The sequence below is a fragment of the Equus asinus genome, chromosome 13, assembly GCF_041296235.1.
Source record: "Equus asinus isolate D_3611 breed Donkey chromosome 13, EquAss-T2T_v2, whole genome shotgun sequence".
NCBI lineage: Eukaryota > Metazoa > Chordata > Mammalia > Perissodactyla > Equidae > Equus > Equus asinus.
In genome coordinates, this window is record NC_091802.1 from 15,623,238 (window position 1) to 15,635,840 (window position 12,603).

Consider the following 12,603-nt stretch of genomic DNA (forward strand, 5'->3'; position numbering starts at 1 on the left):
TTTCCTATTCTTGATTTCATATCTATACCTGTGACTATCCTATATTTGTATCAATATCTATATATATCTGCTATATGGTGTATTTTATAAACTGGTAAAATTATTCCCACCTACTCTCGCTGTATTTCAAACAAACAACAAAACCACACTGAAAGTGGGCAGGAAGAAGTAACATAAGTAGTTCTTGACCACAGTATTTTGACTATATAGTCTCATACTAAATTCAAAAAGGAACTGTAAACACATGTAGTCTAGCTATTTGTTTGTTTTTCTTGGTGGTATGGGTTAGCAGTTCTAAGACAACTCCATGTATATTCTAAGGTTGAATTTTCCTTTTTCAGAGTTTTCCTGAAGGAAGAGCAAGGAAAGCACTGGCCATGGAGAGGCTGGTGGGGTGGGCTGTGCCAGATCTAAGCTCTGATCGCATGGGCAGCAGCTTCACTTACAGGAGTAATGCTGGATTCCCACTTTGGGGAGGGCAACAACTGGTGACCCTTGACTTTCACCAAGGATCTGCGGTGGGGCAGCAAGCATGTCCAGTCTGGAGTTTTCTGACACCCACTGCCCCTGGTGCCCCTTAATCCTCAATGTCTTCTGATTGGAAGCTCACAAACCACTGTGTCCTGATACTTGTCCCTCCTCCCATCCCTCCACCAAGCTTATAGTGACCTTCTTATAAAAACTCTGTGAAAAAAATCCACACTGAGTGAGGATGACCATGGATTCACACATTTTCTACTGTCTCAAGGGGTGATCTCCTCCACACAAGATATCCTAATTTTAGCAGAGGCCTTTTGTCACTTAATTAAAGAGTGTCATTTCAGATATCAGCTACCAAAGGAGATATTTTGGATGGATACGGTAGCTCTTTAGTTCAGCCCAAAGAGACAGGGAGTTAATAACTTTTCTTAAAGGGAATCCCAATACTGCTGGACTGCATTCTTCCCTTTTCCCAATAACTGCTCCTGAGGGGATGTACAGGGCATGGGACAATTACCAAGCTTCAAACTCCCACAGGACCCCTGAGAGAGCTCATACTGAGGCTACCTGGGAAATAAATAAATAACACACGTCCTCTTATAGCCCAGGGCTGAGAACTCTAGGGTTATTCCAGAGGTCCTGATGTTAATGGACTGAAACCCCCTGTCTGCAGCCTTGCTGCAGCTGGGTGTAGGAAAGGCATGCTCCAGCAGGGGCAGGCAACCTGGACGTGAGCCTGTCATTATTTTCATTGTTTCACACAGGGACATCCTCTGAGTACTCAGGCAGATTTTTCATGTTAATTTCTAACGAGGTAGATTGAAGAAGAGGCAATAGGTCATCGGTGATGATGACTGCGACAGACACAAGCGGGAAGGTAAGCTTCAGAACTGGGATGGGACACAAGCCCCAATACAGCCCCCATGTGCAAGAGCAAACATGGACCAAACATGTCTTAGGTTCAGTGAGGACATGAAGCTGAATAAAGCATGCTCCCCATCTCTGATGTGTCAGAGTCAAGCAGGGAAGAAAAGACCCAAATGTTTCATAATGAAAGTATTCCAAAGTCATGACACCTACACTTTTTGGGAGAAAGGATGATGTAAATCTAAAAGTCTTTTCTACCAGAAGACAAGAGATCCCCCAGGAAGTTTATGGGAGCCACCAAATGAGAGGCACAGAAAATAGGTGATAGAGGAGAGCAGACAAAGAGGATCCCTGCAAGCTGGTGCATCCAGGAAGGCTTCACAAACAAGGACCCCAGAAGGGATTTAGAGTCAGCCCCACCGGGCAGGGTAGGGGGACTAGTGAGAGACGTGTTTCTCTTCAAACACAGAAAATCCCAGGGTGAATATTTCATGATGGCTGTGGGCTTCATATTCTAGCCCCCATAGAGAGACTCAGAATGTAGGGAACCCTAAAAACGGGAGTTTGTGTTTTGACCGAAAAATTTCTTCCTATGGGACTGACCCTTTGCCTTAGGTTGTCTCAGGTTTGGTGGGAATTGAGAATGTCTACCAACCTCTTCCTCTACATCAAGGCAAAACTATAGTTGGTCATTGCTCCCAGTTGCAGACAATACAAGGTTCTGGACTTCTTGAATATAGGGTCAGTGGATAGTAATCCTTCCCCCCACCTACACACAAATTCAGGAAATTACCTCTTTGTTTCTCTCACATTTATGGGCCTCAGTTTTCTAAAGATAAAGTGGAGGAGTTAAATTATGCATCTTCCAGTGTTCATGCCTTCATTCACTCAAACTTTGTCTGTTTATTGAGCATCTCTTTAGTGATAAGCATTATCTTAGGCACCGGGGAATCACATGATGAACAGAACACACAGGGGCTCTCACTTCTTGAAGCGTTCATTCTGGTGGTGAGGCTGGACTTAATGAAGTAAGTATTGTAAATTATAGTGGTGTTATAATATGGGCAGTGAAGGTTAATATTGGAACACCCAGCAGCTGCAGAAAGCTTGAGAAGTCTTCTCAGGGTTATTTATGCTGAACCCTCAAGGATGAGCAGGACTTAAGTGAAAGAACAGGGGGTGGGAGGTGGTGGTGGAGAGAGTGTTCCAGACAGAAGGAAGAGTAATTGAGAACGCCCAGAGATGAGGACTAGGCAGTGGGGTGGAGGGGAGCCTGTGTGTTCAAGAAGCTGACAAACATGTTTGGTTCTATCAGAGCAGACTCAGTGTTAGCTTGATGGTGATGTTGAGTGGACAGGTCACAGGGAGACAGTCAGGGTCAGGCAGGCACTGATGGAGGGAACTCAGGACATGAAGGTTGGCATCTATCAGTGGAGAGCCCCGGATCCAAATGGACAACCACTTGGCCCGCAGGAAGCTGTCTAAGGCAAAATGTCAGCTCTGCCTGGCCTTTTCCCCTTCCAAAGTACAGGATACCAGTGCCTGGCATTAGGAGTCACAAGAATAAAGAGCACATCTAGATTCTGCTACTTATTAGTGTGCGACCCTAGGGCACTCAGCCTCTTTGGGCCTCAGTTTCCTTGTCAGCACAGGATGATAGCAATGTCTGCTTCTGGTGGCTCTGGAGGGGATTTAGGAAGTTCCTGGGTCAGGGCCCCTAGAAGAACTCACTGAATGTTTGTTCCCTTTCTTTAACGCTGTCCTCCCCCAACAGCATCCCCCTCCTCAGCAGGGAGGCTCTGGCAGGAACTTAGTTGCCCAGTTTGACTTTATAGGAAGTGTTTTTTCCTTGGGGTGAAGGTCTTGCTCTAAGCCTGTACTCTCAGGCCTGACAAAGCCAGGCATGTAGCCCAGTGTGCTGGTCCTGCCCTGTCTAGGTGAGGAGATCACTGCATCCTCATATCTCTGTCTTGCCCAGGATCCAGGCCCTCCTCTCCTTGGCTCCTCAAGAGGACTCTCCTCCCCTCTCCCTGCTCCTGTCTGTGGCTTGCTGGGACCTGTTGCTGACAGTGTGTAGAGCCAGCCCCTTCCATGCAGCTCTTCTCCCCCTGCTTCATCTCTGCATAGACTTTCCCTTGAGACTCTGAGCTTCCCAGGAGTCTTCCCCACTGACAGGAGTCTGTCCCTTCATGACTACTGACCTGGAACTCCTCAAAGATAACTCTGCTTTCCTCCCTCCTCCCTTTTGTTAATGGAAGTAGCATTGGAATTAGACGTGCTGTGAAGGCTGTCTAGGTCATTCATCCTTTCAGTTCAGGAATCCTCTCACCAGGTCCTGGGAGATGCTGTCCTTCCTCTGGTTAGGGACTGACAGTGATGGGGAGCTCCTCCGCAACACAGCAACACACTCTGCTTTGCATCAGCTTCCCATTTCACTTTATGTTGTTGCAAGTCTGCAAACTTCTTAACACTGTCCAGACATGTTTTAAAAACACCTTTCAGTTAATATCATATTGTATGCATTTTCCTGTATTATTTAATGTTCTTCAAGACATGATTTTAATGATGCATGGTTTTCTTCTCCTTCTGTCAATGCAGACGTCCTTTTCCCTCCTCTCCTCTACTCCCTAGCCGCTCTGAGTCCGTTTCAGTACCAGAGGATACCATACTTTCCCTATCTGTAAATGAGTTACATCAGCTCAGATGTAACTTCCTCGAGGAAGCGCCCCCTGACCAACAAAGCTGAATTAACTAACCCTTGCATCTTATGCAACCCCCATCACAACAGGTTGCAAGTACATATTGAGTTTCTGCCTCTACCACTCTTTGAGGCGACGAAGATATGGTGAACAAGCCAGACAAGGAACTTACTTTCATGGAGGGGAAAAAAAAAAGACCAGGAAAAAGTAAATATACAAACAATATAATCTTAGCATGTTGAGAGTGCCATGAAATTAATAAACATGACAACATGATGGAGGGTGACCAAGGTGAGTGCAGCTTTTTAAAATTTAGAAGTCAAGAAAGGACTATCTGAGGAGAAGAATTTGAGCTGAGACTTAAAAGTTGAGATTCAGCAATTTAATTGGAATTGAATTGTATTTGTATTTTGATTTGGGGAGGCTTAGCATTTTTATGTTACTAAATTATTCCCAGCAAAGAACATGGTATATCTTTCCACTTTTCATATCTTGATTGATTTTCTTCAACAAAATTTTATAGTTTTCTTCACATAGGTTTTATGTTTTACTTGTTCCACTTATTCCTATGTATTTTATAGATTTTGTTGTTGCTGCTGTGAATTTCTTTTTCTATTTCTAGTTCTAGTTTGTTTTTGCTAGAATGGAGAAAATCTATGATACATATATATTCTTCTATCCAGCTTTCTTTATATAAATAATCTTTCTGTATCCTTGGATGTTTACACCATGTCTGGCACTTACTCCACACTCAATAATATTTGTTGAATGAATGAATGCCATACTATTAGTACTGGAAACAGCATCTCTTCTTGCCCTACAGCACAGTTCCTCTCGGTAGGGAGAGAAAGAAGCTCTGAGCTCACCCAGGAAGTGAGAGGGAGAATCAACTTGATGTGGCCAAAGATAAGAGTCGAGGTGTTAGATTTTGAGAGAATTGAACTTCAGTCTTGATTCTGCCACTTAAAAACTATGTAAACTAGGCAAATTATTTCTACTTCATTTGTCTGAACATCAATCTGCCTATCTGTAAATGGAGCTAACAGTTTCTACTTTGTAGTATAATATGGTTAGATAAGACAACACAAGTAAACTTCAGAAAGTATTCTGGAGAGTAAGCTCTCAATATATGTTGATTACTATTTAAAATTGTTTGGTAAAAGCTTATCTTTAAAATTTAACCATTCCAGCATATGACAACTTATGGATCTTTTATCCTTCAGTAATTATGTGTAGAATTCAAGGAACCATTTAGATTTTCAAATGCAGGACTCTTTCCATTTTAGTACAATTAGACTCCCATATTTTGCTTTATTCCTTTGGCTTTTCTCAAATTCTTGGATTGGATCTTGGGTCTGTATTCCCTCTAAACATATTTCTTTTCTTGTTATTTTTGTCTCTGTCTCATCTGAATTTTTTGAGAAAATCTTAAGTTTGTACTCTGCAAAACGAATGATGTTTTTGGAGTCTCCGTGTTAATGTTATCTTAACCCTATATGGAGTTTATAAATTCACATTTTTATGCTGCAATATTTTAAAGTAAATTACAGAAACCACGATATTAAATACCTAAATGCTCAGCATACATCCGTAAAAAATCTTTTTCTACATGCCTTAAATAGTGTCTTCACACTAATGAAATGGGTATGCTACATTTTCTTTATACACTCACTAGTTGATAGACATTTGGGTCATTTTCAGCTTTTGTCTATTATGAATAATGCTGCTATGAACATTTGTGTACAAATTTTTGTGTGGATGTATGTTTTCATTTCTCTTGGGTATACCTAGGACTAGAATTGCTGGATCATATGGTGTTTAGCCTTTTGAGAAACTGCCAGACTGTTTCCCAAAGAGACTGAACCACTTTTCATTCCCACTAGCAGTTTGTGAGGCTTCCAATTTCTCCACATCCCTGACAACACTTATTATCTGACTTACTGATTCTAGCCTTTCTAAAGGAGGTAAAGTGGTGCCTCCTTGTGGTTTTGGCATGCATTTCCCTCATGGCTAATGATAGCTAACTTTTTTTTTTTATGTGCTTATTGACAGTTTGTATATCTTCTTTGGAGAAATGTCTATTCAGATCCTTTGCTCATTTTTGAATTGTGTTAGTTGTCTTTCTATTATTGAGTTCCAATTATTCTTTTTATATTCCAGATAAAGATCTATCAGATATATGATTTGCGAAATTTTCTCCCGTTCTATGAGTTGCCTTTTCACTTTCTTGATGGTGTCCTTTGAAGTACAAGTGTTTTAAATTTTGTTGATATGCAATTTATCTACTTTTGTTGAGTATGCTTTCGGTGTCATATCTAAGAAACCATCGCCTAATCCAAAGTCACAAAGATTTATGCCTATATGTTCTTCTAAGATTTTCATAGTTTTAGCTCTTACACTTAGGTCTTTGATCCATTTTGAGTTAATTTTGTGTGGTCTGAGGTGAGGGTCTCAATTCGTTCTTTTGCGGGTGGATATCTAGTTGTCCCAGAACCACTTGTTGAAAAGACCAGAGAACTGGTTTTTTTTAAAACTATATTTGTTTTCTGATTTCTAACTCTAATTTTACTTTAGTGTTTTTTTCCATATTCAGTTTATTTTTGCTGTTTTTGTGTCAGATGCTTAATTCATGTATTATATTATTTACTGTTATTCATATAAGTATTCAAGGTAATGAATTTTCCTTTGGTTACTGTGTTAGCAATAATCCATAGATTTTTATATGCAGTATTATTTTCTTAAAATTCTGAAAATTAGATTTTTATTTCTCCTTTGGACCTAAGAGTTATTTAATAGAGTGATTTAAAATATTTCTTCCAGGTTGAAAGGCCATTTTTGCTATTTGATTTTGGTATTAATTTCTACTTTTCTTGAATTTTTGTTAGAGATCATTAGTTGAATTATTGCTACTTTTTGGAATTTTTTGAAGTTTTCTCTAGATCTTATATATTGTCTTTTTTCTAGATGCTCTGTGGGTACTTGAAAGTAAAGTGTGTTTATTACTATATTGGAACACAGTAATATTTATATATTTAGACACACATATATTCACATACATATCATTTGGTTTAGTATTCCCTATCTTTATTTACTTTTTAATTACTTGATTTGCCTTGGATGACAGAAGTTTATTTAAGTCTCTTTTTATTAATGAGCCTCTATTTCTTCTTGTATCTCCTAGAGTTTCCACTTCAAGAAAATTTTTGCTGTTTTATTTGGTGCTTAGATATCAAAGATATTATATTTTTTACAATTGCATTGTGAATGTAGGTTTTATTATTATAAAGTCATCTGCGTCTCGTGTAATGCTTTTTGTCCTGAATTCTGCCTGGTGTGATATAGAGATCATGCTCTTTTGTTCACGTTAGCTCCCTATGCCTTTCCCCATCATTTCATTTTCAGCCATTATGAAGTGCTTAATTTTAGCTGTTTCTCTTGTATATAGAACAGAGTTGGGTTTTTCTTTGTGAGTCAATTTAAAGTTTTTTTTTCTGTTAAAAGGTGCATTAAGCTCACTTATATTTATTAACATGAGTGATATGTTTGGTCCAGGTCTGTCATATTATTTTTATGGCCTTTAGTATGTAGTCTGTTCTCTCTCTCTCTCTGGTCATAGGAGGTTTTCCATTATGTTATTCCTTGATATAATATATATTCTTCGCCCCATGTTTCTTTAGACAATATATTTTGTTCCTTACCATAAACAACAATAAAATTAACTTATTACATTTGTTCTCTTCTTCTCTCCCTCTTTTCCACCATCCATTATTACTTTTTTTTTTTACCAATAGTATCATCTTTCTTAGTTTATCTTTGTCTTCTTAAATTGGCTTAAGCATTTACTGTTTGACTTATCTGCTTAATGTTATATTTCTTTCTCCTAACTGTTCCTCAGAGACAATAAAAAACTTATTACGGTTTCTTCTTTCCTCTTCCATCTTCCATTATTGTTATTAGTTATTTCCACATTATTAGAGCATATTAATTTACATACCATTTTGTCACCTTTAACCTCACCTTCTTGCCCTAGTTCTACAGTAAATATATACTCAATGCTTTCCACTCATCCCTGCTGAGGTTACTTCAACCCTTTCTCATTATCTGAAGTTCGTATTCTAGTTTCCCCAGGAAGGGCTTATGGGAACAATGTTCCCAAAGTTTCTTTATGTTCAAACTCTTCGCTCATAGCCCTTATACTCAAAGTACAGATTGGCTGGTATAAAATCCTCAGCTCACCTTTACGTTTTTGAGTTTCTTGAGGTGTTCTTTTATGGCTCTGAATGTTGCTGTCAAGACTGATGCCAAACTTCTTTTTTCCCTTAGCAGTTCCTTGATTTTGGGGGTGGGGGAGGAGGAGCTGGTTGTCTGAAGGATTCTTTATTTATTTTAAAGGTCTAATATCTTACTAAGATAAGTTTTGGAATTGACTATCTTGTATCAGTTTTCCCAGGTATGAGATATGTCTTTTGAATATGTAGATAAAGGTCTTCTTTTATGGTTAGGTGCCGCATAACGATGTTTTGTTCAAGGACAGACTGCATATACAACCGTGGTTCCATAAGATTAGTACCATATAGCCAGGTGTGTTGTAGGTTATTCCACCTAGGCTTGTGTAAGTACACTCTAGGATGTTTGTGCAACGACAAAATCACCTAACGACGCATTTCTCAGAATACGTCCCTGTCATAGTGACACATGACTGTATTTTAGGGAAGTTTACTTAAATTATAATCTTAAACATTTCTTCTATTCCAATGTTTATTTTTCTTCTTTGGAGACTCTGCTTGTAATATACTGAATCTCCTTTGTTGGTTTTCTATACTCTAACTCTTTTGCCTTATTTTAAATTTTTGTTTCTTTGCTTTTCTTATTTCTATTTTTATGATCCTTATAATGATTTCTGTATTGTTTGTTCCCCTTTGAAATCTTTGTAATAGAAGCTTCAATGAAGATGAGAAACAGTTATTGAAAAGTGACTTTTTCTTCAATGCCTTCGAGGGTTTTCTCAGTTCTTATTTCACATCTTCATGTTGTACAGACATTTTTTCCTCTGAGTTTCTTTACTTCTCCTTCAAATATTCTTTCATAAATCTTAGTTGTTTAATTAAATTTTGAAAATTCTTGAAGACATCTTATATTGGAATTTTTCTCTATAGAGACACTTTCCTACTGAGTTCTCTTCTGATGAAAATCTTGAATTTTCAGGGCTTTCTTTCTTATGATATGTCTTTAAATCTTTCTGTATTCAAGACACTATTTCAGCTACTGCGGGTAAGACAAAATACATCAAAGAATCTACGAGCGATACAGGGACACAGAAATATTCAATTCAAGTGCTGAAAGAAAAAGAATCATAAAAATTCTGCAGGCAAAATATTGTGCAAGTTTGGAATAAGGACAACCTTCGTCTAGGCTGTCCAGTAAATTTTATGTAGTAGGTGACATTTATGCGGAATTTTACCAATCAGGGATGGAAAGAAACTTACCCACTTACAATTGCCTCACTCATTAGGGAGAACGGTTACTCCCTACTCCTGGGGTTTCTTTCCAGACTAACAGCTCTGGCCTTCTGCACTGCTTTATTGAGGCCTACCCGGAGTGACTTATTTGATTGCCGAATTTTGGGTCTCAGCTTCTCCCTTCTCATCACAAATCTGACCGCTTTCAGGAAACACCTATTTTGCTCTATTCTTCCAAATTTTATGTTTCGTAGGAGTAGGCTCTTTCCCTGTGGGAGAGACCCATGGTAGTCCTGCTGAGCCTGTGATAGGGAAAATAAATTTAATTTTGGAGAGTATTAAAATGATCACTTAGTGAACACAACTAAGATACATCCTCCAACCTAGCCTTTTTCAGTAGCAAAGATTTTTTTTTCCACCTTACTGACTACCTCCATGTCTAACGCTCAGTTGGTTCCACACCTGAGAAAGGAACAGGATTTTCACGTTGGGACAACACAAGCACTAACATCACTTCCTGTTCAAATAGATTTAGCAGCTCTTTATCACATACAGAAGGAAGTTCCAGATCCTTTACTTTCCGTTCCAAACATTCTTAAGTTTGACCCTCAGCTCCCTTTGCAGCTTTATCTCAGCCTACAATCCCTCTTCCACCTCACGCTCAAAGCTCCTGTTCCCCATCTCTGCACCTATCCAGGGCTTCCTACCTCCTGGCCTTTGTTTGCCTCAATATGCTGCCCACATCCATCTGGTAAGATCCTGAGCTCCATTTATGGCCCAGAAAGCATCCCTTTTTTGCCTCAGTCTTCTTTGTATCAGACGTGTGTGTGTGTGTGTGTGTGTGTGTGCGCGCATCCAACTGTTTTTTGAGATTTTAGAGACTAGAGATTATGATTTCTTCTTTGTCGATAAAGATAACTTGAAGAGTTATCTGTACATTTCTTCACTAAATAGCTGTTGGATTATTAAATTGGTTTCTGGAAGAATGGATAAAATGAAACTATTTCTTCAGAATAGTGACTTCACTTGTGATAGACCAAAACAGGTAAAGTCCGGGGTCTGAGTTATTTGAAGACAGCCGAATAAGTGAAGAACCCTGAATCAAAATTTTATAGGATTTTAATATAGGCAGTTATGTCTATTGCATTAGATTGAAAATTCTCTGAGGTTAAGATTATCTTTGTCTTATTTACCTAACATTCTACCAGGTCCGGAGTTGGCACTTAGTATCTGTGGAATGAATGAATGGGAGTGAATGAAGAAAGCTCTTGACTCCTTTGAGAGTACAGCTGAAGAAAATGAAATTATAACTAAAGACATTTGGGACAGAAAGGAGTGTAGAGAAATAAACCAAGAAATCTATTTTAATTCTTAAATTATGTCTCCCACACTTCCTAGCACATTGTATTTAGTAGGTTTCAAAAAAGATATACAGTGCATATAGTGTGTGATCAATACCACACATTAAGGGCATTCTTTCTTCTTCTCTAGAGTTCAAAGAATGGCACATTCATCAATCATCTAGAGTGAATTATGTTTAGAGAGTTCTAATGGATCTCATTTGAGGTCTCTTTCTCTGACTTCTGGGCTCATGGCAGCAGAGAACCAGACCAGCATCTTTGAGTTCCTCCTCTGGGGCCTCTCAGAGCAACCAGAGCAGCGGCACATCCTCTTCCACTTGTTCCTGTGGATGTATGTGGTCACTGTGGCTGGGAACCTGCTCATCGTCCTGGCCATTGGCACTGACGCACGCCTTCACACGCCCATGTACTTCTTCCTCGCCAGCCTGTCCTGTGCAGACATCCTTTTCACCTCCACCACTGTGCCCAAGGCCCTGGTGAACATCCAGACCCAGAGCAAGTTAATTTCTTATGCAGGATGCCTGGCTCAGCTCTACTTCTTCTTGACTTTTGGGGACATGGACATCTTTCTCCTGGCCACAATGGCCTATGATCGCTATGTGGCCATCTGCCACCCTCTCCACTACACAATGGTCATGAGCTTCCGGTGCTGCATCCTCCTGGTTACTGCCTGCTGGACCCTTACGAATCTTGTTGCCATGACCCACACCTTCCTCATATTCCAACTTTCCTTTTGCTCTAAGAAGATTATTCCTGACTTCTTCTGTGATCTAGGACCCCTGATGAAGGTGTCTTGCTCTGACACTCGGGTCAATGAGTTTGTGCTCCTCCTCTTGGGGGGAGCAGTTATTTTAATCCCCTTTATGCTCATCCTGGTCTCTTACATTCGCATTGTTTCAGCTATCCTCAGGGTCCCCTCTGCCCAGGGAAGGTGCAAGGCCTTCTCTACCTGTGGGTCCCACCTTACTGTTGTTTCCCTGTTCTTTGGGACGGTGATCAGGGCTTATCTGTGCCCCTCATCCTCTTCCTCCAGCTCAGCAGAAGAGGATACAGCAGCTGCTGTCATGTACACAGTGGTCACCCCCCTGCTGAATCCCTTCATTTACAGCCTGCGGAACAAGGACATGAAGGATGCCCTGGGGAGACTTCTCAGAGGCAAAGTCTCCTTCTCACAGGGCCAGTGACTTCTGCAGAGAAACTTCACATGTCCTCCATCCCCTCCAGTGAGGAACTTCACAGAAATTTCTACCTCGAGTGTCTCATTTCTGAATCGCACATGTGCCTCATCACCACTCCCCTCTTTAAATCTCCACCACAAGTTTGATATTGTTGAGGAAAATCAAGGTTTCACATCATGTTTTAAAGCTAATCTATTGACAATTGCTTATTTACTCATTTATTTTACTTGTAAATTAACTTTTCACAAGAAGGAATGTCTTTTGCAATGTTCATAATTTTAAAATTCTGTGCAGCCTTTTATGCTAGTTTATCAAAACTTGATCAGTGAGGGCATGGAAAGTGGGTTAACGATCAAAATATTAGCAAGTAAGGTCAACACTGAGTGGCAGAGTTTATAACTTTAAGTGAATAAGTATGTTTTTTTCCTACAAAAATAGGCAATTATACAAATACTTATTGCCTCAAGGGTATGAATCAAAAATCTGTGCAACCATTAAAATAAAGCTGTCAACCATACATGAATGATCTATGTTATTTTCAGTAAACAGATTATGAACA

At 39.6% G+C, this 12,603-nt stretch overlaps 1 protein-coding gene across 1 annotated transcript; it reads left to right on the top strand.

Moving 5' to 3' along the window:
- Window positions 1-11,096: 11,096 nt before the first annotated feature.
- Window positions 11,097-12,050, top strand: LOC106821976 (olfactory receptor 1P1-like). Its single transcript, XM_014826884.1, has one exon. It carries the CDS (start codon window positions 11,097-11,099, stop codon window positions 12,048-12,050), a length of 954 nt encoding a protein of 317 aa, XP_014682370.1.
- Window positions 12,051-12,603: the final 553 nt, after the last annotated feature.